At 37.6% G+C, this 17,493-nt stretch overlaps 1 protein-coding gene across 1 annotated transcript in view; it reads right to left on the bottom strand.

Annotated features, from left to right (window-relative positions):
- LOC120865404 (ryanodine receptor 2-like) overlaps positions 1-17,493 on the bottom strand; it is an 803,227-nt gene that overhangs the window by 365,323 nt on the left and 420,411 nt on the right. Inside the window, exon 17 of the mRNA XM_040242681.1 lies at positions 9,589-9,684. Coding sequence (XP_040098615.1) covers positions 9,589-9,684 — 96 coding nt within the window. The remainder of the gene's footprint in view (positions 1-9,588; positions 9,685-17,493) is intronic.

Genomic DNA, 17,493 nt, shown 5'->3' on the forward strand with positions numbered 1-17,493 from the left:
GGATGGAGACCAGGCACCCAGGACAGGTGGGACAAGTATTAATATAAGGCTGCTGTAAGACAACTGCTTGCCCTTGGCTGCAAAATGGGTAGCAGCAGCCCAGGTGGCTGGAGCCAGTATAATTTTAGGAGAGTACTAGAATCCTCCAAGGACAGGGAAGTGACCATAAGAGGTGCCAACTGACCACCTGCCCTTGGGAATTCACCCTTTCACATGCTCATCTAAATTTTTAGGTGGCTGGTTAGTTAGAGGCTAGGGAGACCACTTCGGTATATATGCTCCTTTCTGAGGTGTAAAGACCTGGCATACAAAAGCCATCTTTCTATAAAAGCCCCTAAAGTCAGGAACAAGACAAGGGTGCCCATTCTCAACAATACTATTCAACATAGTTTTGGAAGTTTTAGCCACAGCAATCAGAGAAGAAAAATAACTAAAAGGAATCCAGACTGAAAAAGAAGTAAAACTCTCACTGTTCCTCACATAGATCTCACATAGAGGATCCTCACATAGATTCTTCACATGATCCTCTACATAGAAAACCTTAAAAACTCCACCAGAAAATTACTAGAGCTAATCAATGAATATAGTAAAGTTGCAGGATATAAAATTAACACACAGAAATCCCTTGCATTCCTATATACTAACAATGAGAAAACAGAAAGAGAAATTAAGGAAACAATTCCATTCACCACTGCAACAAAAAGAATAAAATAATTAGGAATAAATCTACCTAAAGAAACAAAAGACCTATATATAGAAAACTATAAAACATTGATGAAAGAAATCAAAGATGACACAAATAGAAGGAGAAATATACCATGTTCATGGATCGAAAGAATCAATATAGTAAAAATGAGTAAAGTGCCCAAAGCAATCTATAGATTCAATGCAATCCCTATCAAGCCACCAATGGTATTTTTCACAGAATTAGAGCAAATAATTCCACAATCTGTATGGAAATACAAAAAGCCTCAAATAGCCAAAGCAATCCTGAGAAAGAGGAATGGAATTGGAGGAATCAACCTGCCTGACTTGAGAATATACTACAAAGCTACAGTCATCAAGACAGTATGATATTGGCACAAAGAAATATAGCTCAATAGAACAAAATAGAAAGCCCAGAGATAAATCTATGCACCTATGGACACCTTATCTTTGACACAGGAGGCAAGAATATACAATGGAGAAAAGACAATCTCTTTAAAAAGTGGTGCTGGGAAAACTGGTCAAAGAGTGGTCTGTAAAAGAGTGAAGCTAGAACACTTTCTAACATCTTACACAAAAATAAATTCAAAATGGATTAAAGATCTAAATGTAAGACCAGAAACTGTAAAACTCCTAGACGAAAACATAGGCAAAACACTCTCTGACATAAATCACAGCAGGATCCACTATGATCCACCTCCCAGAGTAATGGAAATAAAAGCAAAAATAAACAAATGGGACCTAATTAAAATTAAAAGCTTTTGCACAATGAAGGAAACTATAAGCAAGGTGAAAGGACAGCCTTCAGAATGGGAGAAAGTAATACCAAATTAATCAACTGACAAAGAATTAATCTCAAAAATATACAAGCAACTCCTACAGCTCAATTCCAGAAAAATAAGCAACCCAATAAAAAATGGGCCAAAGAACTAAACAGACATTTCTCCAAAGAAGACATACAGATGGCTAAAAAACACATGAAAAGATGCTCAACATCACTCATTATCAGAGAAGTGCAAATCAAAACCACAATGAGGTACTATCTCACACCAGTCAGAATGGCTGCTATCAAAAAGTCTACAAACAAAAAATGCTGGAGAGGGTGTGGAAAAATGGGAACCCTCTAACACTGTTGGTGAGAATGCAAACTAGTACAGCTACTATGGAGTAGAGTGTGGAGATTCCTTAAAAAAACTGGAAATAAAACTACCTTCAGTTCAGTTCATTTCAGTTGCTAAGTCGTGTCCGACTCTTTGAGACCTCATGAATCACAGTACACCAGGCCTCCCTGTCCATCACCAACTCCCAGAGTTCACTCAAACACATGTCCATCGAGTCAGTGATGCCATCCAGCCATCTCATCCAGTGTTGCTCCCCTTCTTCACCTGCCCCCAATCCCTCCCAGCATCAGGGTCTTTTCCAATGAGTCAACTCTTCGCATGAGGTGGCCAAAAGAGTTTCAGCTTCAGCATCAATCCTTCCAATGATGACCCAACAATCCCACTGCTAGGCATACACACTGAAGAAACCAGAATTGAAAGAGACACATGTACCCCAATGTTCATCGCAGCACTGTTTACAATAGCTAGGACATGGAAGCAACCTAGATGTCCATTCAGAGAAGGCAATGGCAACCCACTCCAGTACTCTTGCTTGGAAAATCCCATGGACGGAGGAACCTGGTAGGCTGCACCATGGGGTCGCTAAGAGTCAGACACGACTGAGCGACTTCACTTTCCCTTTTCACTTTCATGCACTGGAGAAGGAGGAAATGGCAACCCACTCCAATGTTCTTGCCTGGAGAATCCCAGGGATGGTGGAGCCTGGTGGGCTGCCGTCTATGGGGTCACACAGTGTTGAACACCACTAAAGTGACTTAGCAGCAGCAGCAGCAGATGTCCATTGGCAGACAAATGGATAAGAAAGCCGTGGTACACATACAGAATGAAATATTACTCAGCTATTAGAAAGAATGCATTTGAATCAGTTGTAATGACATGGATGAAACTGGAGCCTATTATACAGAGTGAAGTAAGTCAGAAAGAAAAACACCAATACAGTATATTAATGCATATATATGGAATTTAGAAAGATGATAACAATGACCCTATATGTGAGGCAGCAAAAGAGACACAGATATAAAGAACAGACTTTTGGACTCTGTGGGAGAAGGCAAGGGTAGGATGATTTGAGAAAATAGCATTGAAACATGTATATTACCATTTGTGAAACAGATCACCAGTCCAAGATCGATGCATGAAACAGGGTACTCAAACACTGTGCACTGGGACAACCCTGAGGGATGGGATGAGGAGGGAGGTGGGAAAGGGTTTCAGGATGGGGGACACATGTACACCCATGGCTGATTCATGTCAATGTATGGCAAAAACCACTACAATATTGTAAATTAATTAAACCCCAATTAAAATAAATAAATTAATTTTTTTTTAAAAAGCCAGGCATGCTGTCAGCCTAGTCACTTTCAGTTTTCCTTCACACTTTAATGCCTATTGTTAGAAATAAGTTATGCAGTTAAACAGTTAAGTATGAAAAATGATTATAAAATAAATTCTATGTGGCAAAGTGGTAATTTTTCTCTGAGACAGTTGAAGATTTATGTTTCAAGAACTATTTTCTAGAAAAGTAGTTTGCCATCAATCCCATACACGGGCTTGTAGAAAGGCATTCTGAAATAGGATAGATTGTGGATAACCCAGCAATTTGAATTATGTTTGCATTTGGACTTTACTTTGGGAGGATTCTTTTTTCATTTATCACATTCAAAATACAGGAAGCCCTCCAAATCCAGATTCCCCAGTCTCTTCCCTCTTTTTCCTTTCCAGTTACAACTTAATGCTTTACTACATACCGTAGGCTGTATACTGAATTTTAGTGTCATTCAAAAATTACTAATTTTTGACAAGAGTCTTAGCTAACTATCAAATTAGTAATCTTTAACTTCTAATACATGATTTCAAACATTTACAGTGACTATCTTTGAAAAATATAGTTTCTGTTCCCCTATATTTAGTGACCCATCAGCATTAAACATCATTTACATATCTTGATGACCCAAGATCATTATTAAAAACATCAATCACTGTAATGTGCTCTAGGTGAAATCTCTGAATGCAAATATATGATTACCGTGTGGTGTTACAGAGTCAAACATGTATGATCCCAATAACTATCATAGAAGATTTTCTTTAAAAGGTCTCCAATATCACCATGATTCTGATTCAGTGTTTCTTATATGGTTCAGGTACATGATCTCCTGGGTTTAACATAGATGACTTTCTGCAAAATCAAAAGCTTTCAATCAAGAGCTAAAGACACCTTTTCTATGGCTATCTCTTAGAAGATGGTCTCTTTCTCTGGTATCACTGGTGCTGCTTGGATTGCTAGTATCACTTTAGCAGGTTAGCTATATCTATGTCCCTAACACTGGATCTCATACAATATCCTGTGAGCCCATATTCTTTCTAACTCAACTGATTATACCTAAGTAGATATTAAGGTGGAGGAGTTTCCTAAACACAATCTTCTGTGACAAATTATTCCAGTAGCTACAAAGCTTTTCCTTTGAAAAATGACTGGTTTATGCTCTGTAAGAAATAGCTGTGACATCTTTGGACGCTTTAAATTGTCATGTTTCCAGGTAACAAAAACTGCACTGTATGTTAGTGCAAAGCTCTGGAAATTCAGGACCACTCTCAGCCCCTTATTCTGCTTAAACCCAGAAGGAACACCATTCATGGCACTTGCTAAGTATAGGAGGAATTAGCAGGAATCCAGAAGAAGTCCACTTTGATCCCTGCAAAACTATCTGGGGGAAGAGACTGTATAAAAATAAGAAAAAAATAGTCAGCTCCTGACCAGCTGATTGTCCTTAACCACCTTCTGAAAAAGTATCTTAAGGACTGAAAAAAATTCTAAAGTCTAAAGGAACACCCAGCCTGAGTGGATTACATCAACTCAATCAACAGTATTTTTTATACAAATCTTTTGTCTTTTCAATTAAATTTGGCCCAGGCACAGAATCACACATGAAGTTTGAGACATTGTCTAATTTATCTGTTGTCTAATTTATCCCCCTCAGACACAGAATCACACATGAAGTTTGTGACACTGTCTAATTTATTCACCCACACTCCACCAAAAAAATTCATAGTGGATATTCTTATAAACTGATTAGACAGTCTAATAAGGCTTTATGCAGTGGTGATATTGGTCAACTTTAGATAATGCAGAACATTAAAAAAAGAAGAAGAAGAAAGCTGCCTATTTCTATCATACAATGAAATAGCAGTTGCCTGGGTAGTGGATGCTGCCCTGGTCAGACTCTCACCTTCTCCATTTGGTGAACGCTGCCTGACTTCCAACTGCCAGAGTCTGCATTTGTTTGTTTTAAGATTTGCTCTGACTCCAGCAGCAGCTAGAGGAGCCCTACAGTTAACGTCCTCAGGAGACAGCACCACTCAACTACAGAAGACAAACTGGTTACAAATTCTCCAACTCCCTCGCCTCTCAGGTGGGATAATGCTAATGCAGCTGTTTGCAGAATTCCTCCTCACACCAGAAAAATAACAGCTTCAAGTACCCATGGGTGTAACTTGCTTTATCAACATACCCTCTCTACCTGTCTCACGTCCACTCAAATTGCAAATAAACTTGCCTTTCAATCCTTGTCTCAAAGTCTACTTCTGGTGGAACCTAAACTAAGGTAAGCTTTCTTCATTAACACATCCTCTTGCTGACTCTTCTCAAGACTTCACAGCTTTCTACTTAATTGCACACACGTTTATTTTGAGTTTTGTCCACTGCCCTTTTCTGAAGGCAGCTGAGAGCTGTCAGACCCCCAGCTCTGCTCTGCTGCTTGTATTCTGATACAGAAGCTACTAACACAGTTGGGAGACTGACAAGCAGCGGGGCATGTGTGTTCAGCAATCCCAGATAGAAAGTAAGATGATGCAGGTGGAAGCACTCAGTAGACAATACAGCATGACTGAAATATATTTATATTAAGTCTGTGTGAGCACACACATATATATATGCAGAGACTTATTGTTACTCTCTATTTTAAAAACTGAGCAACGTTCTGTTTCCTCTGGGGGGCCCAGGGAAGCATTTACTGAAACTTGTACTGTACTCTCTACAGTAGAGAAACTCGTTTCGTGAAAAATATTTTAGATACTTAAAAAATAGGAGGCTATCAGACATAGTGAACATATTAATATTTCAAGCCTGGATATGAGGGAGCTGGTTTTCATCTTGGCTATAAAAGTTAATTCTAGAATTTCAAAGCAGTCATTTCAAGGTTTTGTGCCTCAATTTTCTCCCTCCAAAGTGAGAATGTGAAGGGAAGCATTCTCTAAGGACCCTTCCTACTCCTGACTTTCCATCTGCCTTCTCTGAGCACAAGGCTTCTATTTGAAGGAGAAATATCTGCTACTAGCAGCTGGATTGGGAAATGACCATATCAAGTAGAGATGTGCAACCAATAGATCTGTGCCTTTAACTGACTGAACTGAATACTAAACAGTGGACTCTGTGTGGCTGAGCTTGAAACCATCTACCAGCCTCAGTGTCCCTGTTCTCTGAAGTAAAAAGGCTTTTGCTTTAATCTCTCAGGCCTCCATTAAGTCTTAAAAGAGTTAATGATCAGAAATCAAGTAGTATTTGTCTGTATCTAATGTATACTTGAATGCATTTTTAACATTAACTTAATATATGTCCTAAAAAGAGATTGTATTTTTTCCACCTCTGCTATTCAGTAGACCCTCACCAGCCATCCACTTCATACATAGGAATGTACACAGGTCAATCCCTATCTCCAATCCCCCTCACAGCTGCTGGTGTCCATACATTTGTTCTCTACACCTGTGTCTCTACTTCTGCTCTGCAGTAATAGATTCACCAGCAAGAGTCAAATTCATAAAAGCACATTGGTAAATGTCAGGAGCCAGAGGCTAGGGGTGGGGTGGAGAGGGGAGACGGGGAGCTAAGGGTTTAATGGGGCAGAATTTCAGCTTAGGAAGGTGAAAAATTTGGGAGATGAATGATGGTGAGAGTTTCACCACTTGTATGAACTTAATGCCACTGAATTGTACAGTAAAATATGGTTAAAATTGTAAATTATGTGACTTTTATCATAGTAAAAAAATAACATTAATAAAAGAGTTAATGATTCTGAAATGTGAAGATGTAAAAATAAAAAAAGAATAGCACTGAATTGGGAAACTGGTAACACTTTAGACTACAAATCCTTCACATGGCTGAAGCACCAAACTCCCAGGTCCCAAAAGATATATATAAAGACCTGACACGCATTCTTAAGTTGTTTTCACAGGAAGCAGACACCAACCAGATGAAAACTGCAGACCACAAGCACATAGCCTCTACGCTGTTTGAAACTAGAAGGTTGATGATGCTGGAAACTTCCCCTTGATGCCAACCAACCTGTCAGCTGTGCATGAGCTGACCATGCACCCTGCAGCTCCGACCCCCACTGTTTCTCATGGCTTCCCTGAAAGCCATCACACTCACGCTTTGGAGTGTGAGCTGCCCATTCCACCAGCCTGGCATCCTGCAATAAATGCTGCACTTTCCTTCAACACAACCCAGAGTCAGTAGACTGGCTTTACTGTGTGAGGACAAGTGGACCCAAGTTTTGTTTGTTAACAAGGTCAAAGGATGCTCTGCTCTGTTTTTTCCTTCTCTTTCTGCTCTTTCCCTTTGAGTTTTTTCTTTTTTCTTTTTGCTGTGCATATTTTTAAAAGTGAAGCAACGTATAGAACCATACTTCATCCTAAAGGTTGCTCTGTTCCTTTCTCTTTCTAGATACTCCCTGGGCCAGTGAAAGAGACCAGCATACTCTTTTTTGTGTATACTGGAACTTGCCAACAACTCTAGATGCTTTGAATCAAGAATTTATCCATTTTTGCAATCCCTGCCATCATCTTACTACTATCTGATCACTTCCTCGTAGTAGCTATTCAGTTTTTCCATAATGAATATATTCTATATTGACTCATAGTCATCTCACTCACATTGCGGTACCCTGAAAATCTTTCTCTCATAATTATTACACCTTTTTTTAATCTCAACAATCTGCTTTTTTATTTTTGTCACCCAATGATCCAGCAATGCCTTAGAACTCAAGTGTTACTCAAATTTCTCTTACATTAGATTTCTAAGTTATTCAATCTTAAACTCTGAAATTCTGTTCTCTGACTTAAAACCAAACTCCTTTGATCACAACCATCTGTACTTCTCCCTCTCTAGTCATTCAATTCCAACAAACATGTCCCTCAATGGGTCTCTATCATGCACAGTCATGGAATTATTTCTGTATTGACAAGTATTTTCTTAAGTGAATTTAAACATTTATCACTCATTCAACAAATGCTATAAAGTACCTACTAGGTGCCAGACAGTAAGGTGGATGCAAAGAACACAAAGATGAATAAAACTGAGCCCCTGACTTGAAGGAGTTCACCACTAGTATAGGCAATGGAGAGGAAAAATAAGTAACAGAAATAGGCATTAGTACTATAGAGGAGCAACTAATGGAATACTATGTGAACTGATGTAGGAGCCATAGACTCAGCTTGGGATGTCCTTGAGGCAAACTGCTGTGCCACAGAATGCATGGGTACATCTCCACAACATCAATACAAAAATAGCATTCTTGTTAGACACAGACATATCTGATTTTATGGTCTTTAACTATTTTACAATGATGCAGACTTTTATTTGTATTTACTAAATCCCTTTAAAATAAATTACTGTGACTGAATCTCACAAATACACTGAATGAAAGAAACAAGACACACAAAAATTTGCTCTGCATGATTTCAGTTACATAGCATTCAAAAATTGGCAGAATAAATCTATGATGGTAATACTTAGGTGCTGGAGCAGAGGAGTGGATGAGTGGAAGAAGGCTCCAGGGTATGTTTCTGATAGGTGATAACATTCTGTTTGTTAACAGGTTGTTACATAAATACATCCTATATGTGAAAATGAACTGATCTGTATATTTATATTTACAAACTTTTCTATAGAAATATAATATTTCAGTAAAAAGTAAAGGGAATGAAGACTTGGAATAGCACAGGTTAAAATGCTAACAGTAAATATATCTGGTTGATGGGAGCATGATTAACTTTTGAAACAACATTTCTATGCTTTTGTATCTTCCAACTTAGTAATAATAATCACATCTTATGATTTGACTCTGAATAAAAATACTATTGTTTAAAAAATAATTAAAAAATAAACTATTTTCCTATATGATTTAGAAAACCATTTTCCCCCAAATCTGTCCACATAATTATTTAAAGAAAAATTTTAAATGAGAATTCCAAACCAATGTATTTTTTTTTCAAATTAAATTCACTTAAACTAAAAAACAAAAACAATTCACCCAAACAAATCTTTTTATCTGTAGAGTATTGTAAGGTGCTAAGTTGGAAAAGGAAATGGGAACCCATTTCAATATTCTTTCCTGGACAATTCCATGGACAGAGGAGCCTGGCAGGCTAGAGTCCATGGGGTCACAAGAGTTGGACACCACTTAATGTCTCAACCACCAATGTATTAGTACATTAGGAAGAATTGATTTGAAAAATAATGGGAATTCTGGCACGTCAGTGGCTTTCTGAACTTCATTCTTTTATAAATGTAAATGAAGAAGATACTCTTACATTGCTTTTCAGAAATAATTAATGAAAATACCAATGATTTCAGCCATCAGTAAAAATTTTAACCTAGTAACAGGAAAACGTTTAAATTGCACTGAATCTGTTTTTATGTCTTAAAGGACATAAAATAGAAACAAAGGAATATTATATCATAAAAAGGAGATACTGGAAAACATACCAGAAGAAGCTTCCAGTCTTTCCAGTCGGCTGATTAACCAGTCAAGGGAGCCAGAAAATTGAGCACAGTTTTTACGATTTCCTCTAATTAATGCCGCTGCAAAAGAAAAAGCAGATTTTACAGTTATGTGATTTTCTAATTCGAAACCAAAGTAAGCCCATAGTAGGCACAAAATATTGGATCAAAATCACAATACATTAATTTTATACCAAAAACACACACAAATACACACACATACACACATATATATACATATACACATAAAATTGAACTGATATTTATTAATGGGGACTGTAAAAACACTGCTTATTAGGGGAAATACACTTTTGAGAAAGTAACATTTCATATTTCAAGTAATAATGAACGGTAACAGAAAAGCTAGTGTCCTGGGATTTTCCTCAGTTCAGTTCAGTTCAGTTGCTCAGTCGTATCTGACCCTATGAATTTTCCTCATTTGGGTTCTAATACTTATTGCTTTTAATTAGCTGTGAGACTAAATTATTTAATTTCCCTAGAGTTCAATTTTTTGACCTGTATAATGAAGACATTAAGAGAACATCAGTTTTTCTGAAAATGTAGCACAAGATACTAGGAGATACAACAGGTAAGTGTAACAAACATACAAAGATGTATCATCAAATTGTTATAGGAAAAAACAGGGTGTAAGGGCAGATGGCTAATGAGTTTGAAAACCTTTCCTGCCACCCCGGCATCTCTTCTTTCCATTTACAGATTCACAGTGCATATGAAAGACTCTAGAAACTAATCTCTGCAGTAAAGTTACCTATTTCAACCTTTTTTACTTTTTAACCTAGTAGTGTTTTCAACACCTCTTAAACCAAAGAACCCATTTTATCTGAAATTCCTATGTTACCTTTATGATATCTTTCAACCTAATTGATATACTCAATTTAAAACTCGTGTTTCTAAATCATTCAGTTATTTCAAAGCAAATATGGTAAATATTTTATGTAAATTCTACTCTTATGCCCATAAGATTGTTCAGAAACTGTATAACTGCTTAAAAATGGCAAATGACTTTTTTATATAATATATTTAATGCAAAAAATATGTTCCTTTAAGAAAAAAAAATCACAATTTTAAAATCTGGTAGTGCCAGGAGGTAGTTTAAAGAACTGAAGTTTGAGAATGCCACCTGTTCATCTCCTTGCTAAGAGCAACAGGGTTCAATGAAACTAAACCACTTCCTTCATATTTCCTCTTTCTTCCTTGCAAAAGCTGTTACCTAGACTGAGAGGAAGAAAAGCAATAGTGACACAAAAGACAAGAAGGCTTAGGTTTGTTCAACTACATAAGAAAAGCTCTTTTATGAATGGAGCCCACATAACATTTGTACAAATATTACAAGGTAATGCATTCAATTACTTAGGCTTTCCTCCAGCTCTGGAACCAATAAGAGCCCGTAACCAGGCACACACATACACACATACACATAAAATGGTCAGTGCCAGGGACAAGAGTGTTGAGGATGAGGTGTGGTAAAGCAGTCTCACATGCTCAGTGGGACTTCCACTTTTAACCTGTAAGAATATCTTTTCCTGACCAAGAACAATAGCGACTGACAAAAAGTATATGGTGAAGAGTTTGAATCTTTATAAAGTGTCATTTGCTTAATATTTAACCCCTCCTTTAATTCTGTCTCAGGCTGTTAAAATTAAAGATATCAACAATTTTCTAGAGGTCAAAAGTGAGAGATAAGGTAGTTCTTGAAGAAACTAGGACTTCTCTAGTGGTCCAGTGGTAAAACTCCATGCTCCCAACACAAGGGGTATGGGTTTGATCCCTGGACAGGGAATATCCCACATGCTGCAGCAAAAAAAAAAAAATCTAACAATGCACAAATAAACCCTTTTAATAACCCATGGAATATTTAAGAAAATCATACAGTAAGCCACTGAGAAAAATGTCATTAAAGTTACTGCAAATGAAGATGGTATATAAACTATGCTCTCAGACAACAATGTTAATAAAATTAGTTGAAAAGCAGAAACAAAAATGATCTGCCCAAAATCAGAAATAAAAAACAAACATAAAACTTGAAATTAGTAAGAAAAGCAGAAACAAAAATAAAACCTACATAAAAGCTTAAAATTTTTCCAAAATAATACTTTTAATCAATGAGGGAATCAATACCACAATTTTAGAATCTAGCAAATATCAAAAATAGGCACTGCCTTACATAACCAACAGTAGATGGTCAAAACTGTACTCAAGTTTTTCTTTTATTTTTTATAAACATTCTAATTGTAAGAAAAAGAAATGCAAAAAAGCAAAATGATCGTCTGAAGAGGCCTTACAAATATCTGAGAAAAGAAGAGAAGCTAAACACAAAGGAGAAAAGGAAAGATATACCTATTTGAATGCAGAGTTCCAAAGAATAGCAAGGAGAGATAAGAAAGTTCCTCAGTGATCAATGCAAAGAAATAGAGGAAAACAACTGAATGTGAAACACTAAAGATCTCTTCAGAAAAATTAGAGATACCAAGGGAACTTTTTATGCAAAGATGGACACAATAAAGCACAGAAATGGTACAAACACACAGAAGCAGAAGATATTAAGAAGAGGTGGCAAGAATACACAGAAGAACTGTATCAAAAAGATCTTGCTGACCCAGATAACCATGCTGGTGTGATCACTCAACTAAAGCCAGACATCCTGGAATGTGAAGTCAAGTGGGCCATAGGAAACATCACTATGAACAAAGCTAGTGAAGGTGATGGAATTCTAGTGGAGCTATTTCAGATCCTAAAAGATGATGTTGTGAAAGTGATGCATTCAATATGCCAGCAAATTTGGAAAACTCAGCAGTGGCCACAGGACTGGAAAAGGTCAGTTTTCATTCCAATCCCAAAGAAAGGCAATTCAAAAGAATGTTCAAACTACCACACAATTGCAATCATCTCAAACACTAGCAAAGAAATGCTCAAAATTCTCCATGGCAGGCTTCAACAGTACACAAACTGTGAATCTCCAGATGTTCAAGCTGGATTTAGAAAAGGCAGAGGAACCAGAGAGCAAATTGCCAACATAGGCTGGATCATCAAAAAAGCAAGAGAGTTCCAGAAAAACATCTGCTTCTGCATCACTGACTACGCAAAACCCTTTGACTGTGTGGATCACAACAAACTGTGGAAAATTCTTCAAGAGATGGGAATACCAGACCACTTAACCTGCCTCTTGAGAAATCTGTATGCAGGTCAGGAAGCAACACTTAGAACTGAATAGGAACAACAGACTGGTTCCAAATCGGGAAAGGAGTATGTCAAGCTTGTATATTGTCACCCTGCTAATTTAACTTATATGCAGAGTACATCATGAGAAATGCCAGCATGGATGGAGCACAAGCTGGAATCAAGATTTCTGGGAGAAATATCAGTAACCTCAGATATGCAGATGACACCATCCTTATGACAGAAAGCGAAGAACTAAAGAGCCTCTTGATGAAATTGAAACAGGAGAGTGAAAAAGTTGGCTTAAAACTCAACATTCAAAAACCAAAGATCATGGCATCTGGTCCCATAACTTCATGGCAAATAGATGGGGAAATAATGGAAACAGTGGCAAACTTTATTTTGGGGGGCTCTACAATCACTGCAGATGGGCACTGTAGCCATGGAATTCAAAGACGCTTGCTCCTTAGAAGAAAACTTATGAACAACCTAGACAGTATATTAAAAAGCAGAGACACTACTTTGCCAACAAAGGTCAATCTAGTCAAAGCTATGGTTTTTCCAGTAGTCATGTATGGATGTGAGTTTTGGACTATAAAGAAAGCTGAGCACTGAAGAATTGATGCTTTTGAACTGTGGTGCTGGAGAAGACTCTTGAGAGTCCCTTGGACTGCAAGGAGATCAAACCAGTCAATGGTAAAGGAAATCAGTCCTGAATATTCATTGGAAGGACTGATGCTGAAGCTTAAGTTCCAATACTTTAGGCCACCTGATGCAAAGAGCTGACTCATTTGAAAAGACCTTAATGCTGGAAAAGATTGAATGCAGGAGAAGAGGATGACAGGATTAGACGGTTGGGTGCCATCACCGACTCAATGGACATGAGTTTGAGTAAGCTCCAGGAGCTGATGGTGGACAGGGAAGTCTGGCGTGCTGCAGTCCGTGGGGTCACAAAGATTCTGACATGACTGAGTGACTGAACTGAATTGCTATTAACAGAGTGAAAAATGTTAACTAAACATTCCTTCCAAAATATTCAAAGAGAATATAAAAAATAAGTAGAACAGAAAAAAGAAAAGAAATAGAGGAATAAAAGTAGACATTAATAAGTTAGAAATAGTAGAAGTGATCTATGTAATAAATTGAAAAAACAGGACTGATCAACACTGTCAAGGATCCCTCCCTTTAAATATAAGCTAAATGCCAACAACTTTAATCAAGAAAAAAAAAAGGACATAATTAAGAAGAACAGGAATCATACACAGCCACTTATTGCTGTACTGAAATTTTTAAACATTTAGGAAAAAGGATGACTTCCAAATATTTTTTTCATGAAAATTGAACCAAAGAAGAAAATCTAAACAGAATTAACAAAAAATGAGTAATATTGAAAAGTATGTCAAAGTCAAAAACATTTATTCTAAATTCAGGAAACAAGTCATTGCTATGTTAAACTGTTCCAAAGTAAAGAAACTAAGGAAACTCTTCTAATACATTTTATCAAGACAGTATAACTTTGCTATCCACACCTAATAAAGAGGGCATGCATATCAGAAAACTAAAGGAAACTCTTGGCTATGAATACAGGCCCCCAAAACTTATACAAGGAGGCAATTTATAAATCACTATCAGCAGTGCTTTCAGTTCACTTCAGTCGCTCTTTGCGCCCCCATGGACTGCAGCACACCAGGCCTCCCTGTCCATCACCAACTCCCAGAGTTTACTCAATCTCATGTCATCAAGACAGTGATGCCATTTAATCATCTCATCCTCTGTCGTCCCCTTCTCCTCCTACCCTCAAACACTCCCAGTCTCAGGGTCTTTTCAAATGAGTCAGTTCACATCAGGTGGACAAAGTATTGGAACTTCAGCTTCAGTATCAGTCCTTTCAATAAATATTCAGGACTGATTTCCTCTACCAACGATAAGTTTGATCTCCTTGCAGTCCAAGGAACTCTCAAAAGTCTTCTCCAACACCACAGTTCAAAGCATCAATTCTTCAGTGCTCAGCTTTCTTTATAGTCTAACACTCACATCCATACATGACTATTGGAAAAACCATAGCCTTGACTAGATGGACCTTTGCTGGCAAAGTAATGTCTCTGCTTTTGAACATGCTGTTTAGGTTGGCCATAAGTTTTCTTCCAAGGAGCAAGCATCTTTGAATTTCATGGTTGCAGTCACCATCTGCACTGATTTTGGAGCCCCCAAAAATAAAGTCTGTCACTGTTTCCACTGCTTCCCATCTATTTCCCATGAAGTGAAGAGACTAGATGCCATGATCTTAGTTCTCTGAATGTTGAGTTTTAAGCCAACTTTTTCACTCTCCTCTTCAATTTCATCAAGAGGCTCTTTTGTTCTTCTTCACTTTCTGCCATAAGGGTGGTGTCATCTGCATATCTGAGATTATTGACATTTCTCCTGGCAAAATTGATTCCAGATTATGCTTCATCCAGCCCAGCATTTCTCATGATGAACTCTATGTATAAGTTTAAATAAGCAGGGTGACAATATTCAGGCTTTGCATACTCCTTTCCCGATTTGGAACCAGTCTATAATCCATGTCCAGTTCTAACTGTTGCTTCCTGACCTGCATACAGATTTCTTAGGAGGCAGGTCAGGTGGTCTGGTATTCCCATATCTTTAAGAATTTTCAGTTTGTTGTAGGTTCATTACTCCAATGAGAGAGAAATATGCTAGAATAAGTCAAAGGTAAAACATATGATGATCACCATAGACTCTGCAAACATATGTACTTCTTAAAAAAAAAAAACCAACTCTAACAGAATGCCTCTGGAACATTATCCAAGCAAGTGTACATGTGTGTGCACATGCAGAGTATGTTTTACAGACAAAGTGTGATCTACTATAATTCAGCAAGTTAGTCTTGAAGAAATCAGTTAAGAGAGCTTCTAAAGTAATGAAAAAGTATACAGAGAAATACAAGAACACTCATCCTAACACTGTTTATAATAGCAAAGCTTTGAAAACAGCTTGAATGTGGGCTAAATAAATGATGACACATCCCATCAGTAGCATAGAATACATCCACTAAAGCCTGATGACAGCTATAGTTACTGCCAAGGAAAGATGCCCACAATATAGAAGTCAGTGGAAACAAATGCTATATAAGGATATGGAGAATATGAGCCCATTTTGGTGTAAGTATGTACACAGAATGAAGGAATATTATTTTTTAGAATAGTCCTTAGATGGTAAGAGCAGATTTTTTGAGAAAAAGATTCTGGTAGGTGCCTGGGATGGAAACAGACCTTGATTGATAAGTGTGGGACTCCCTGGGTCAAAGGGGTAAATTTTCTTATTCTAAAACAGGGGGGGAAGGATAGATCTGGTGGTCCAGTGGTTAAGACTCTGCACTTCCACTGCAGAGAGCAGGGTTTCAATCCCTGGTTGAAGAACCAAGATCCCACGTGCCACATGTGTGGCCAAAAAATTTAAAAAAAAAAATGGGGGAGGGGAGATGAATGAAGTTAGGAGGAAAAAGGCATGCCCTGTGATACGATCCTGCACAAGGACTTTCTGAAGGCGAAATAAATTCTGTAAAAAAATAAATAAATGATTCACAATTGTTCAGTAGAATGGAAGTTTATATGAAGGGATGATAGTCTGCAACTAAGATACTATGTAACCTCAGAGAAACATTAGATAAGGAAGAAGCATGAAAGTGGGAGACAGTGTAACCAAATAACCCCCACAAAGTGTATAGATATCAAAGGCAAGTCTTAAGCCCATCTCAGCTCATGAAGCTGGAACTTGGACCAAGCCAACTAAACCTCAGGGATCAGGCCACAGCTGAAGTCCAATAGCAGGGATTTGCTATTGTTTATGTGTGTACGTGGATGTGTAAAGTGGTTTACATGTATTTAATGCTATAGTGAAAGTGAAAGTTGCTCCGTCGTGTCCGACTCTTTGCGACCCCATGGACTATACAGTCCATGGAATTCTCCAGGCCAGAATACTGGAGTGGAGTGGGTAGCCTTTCCCTTCCCCAGGGGATGTACCCAACCCAGAGATCAAACCCAGGTCTCCCGCACTGCAGGAGGATTCTTTACCAGCTGAGCCACAAGGGAAGCCCAGAGAACCACTCTCATGGGCAAAGAACAATGGCAACTTTACAAGATGCTTCTAAGTACAGAAACAAACAAACTCAAGGCAAGTGTTGTTTCTTCAAAGCAAAACATGCATGCTATACCTTAAAATACTCTGCCATTGTTGGCTAATTGGCCTGAAGGAAAGTTAAAACCTTTCACCCATCAGACTACTTTTCCTCATTTATTTAAGAAATATTAACATAAGCGCATCAGGCGCTATGGTTGGCACTGCAAATATAAGTTTAAATAAAGTGTGAATATAATACAATTGTCTGCAGGTCTTTGAGCACATTTTAAGCTCCTTTAGATCAGACACTCTGTCTTATTATAACCTTGAGCATTCTCTGAAACTTACAATGTATGTTATCTCTTAATGAATAGATAGTATTTAGTCTTTTATGGAATAAGATCAGTGGCTAAGTACAGTAAAACTTAAATACTATAAGCACACTTTGAACTAAGTTTCATAAAGGACATGCATGTTCACTGAATTTTTTCTGATGTTGACTAAATCAATAAAAAGTTTATGGGGAAACAACGGAAACAGTGACAGATTTTGGGGGGCTCCAAAATCACTGCAGATGGTGACTGCAGCCACAAA

The sequence above is a fragment of the Oryx dammah genome, unplaced genomic scaffold, assembly GCF_014754425.2.
Source record: "Oryx dammah isolate SB20612 unplaced genomic scaffold, SCBI_Odam_1.1 HiC_scaffold_6, whole genome shotgun sequence".
Taxonomy (NCBI): domain Eukaryota; kingdom Metazoa; phylum Chordata; class Mammalia; order Artiodactyla; family Bovidae; genus Oryx; species Oryx dammah.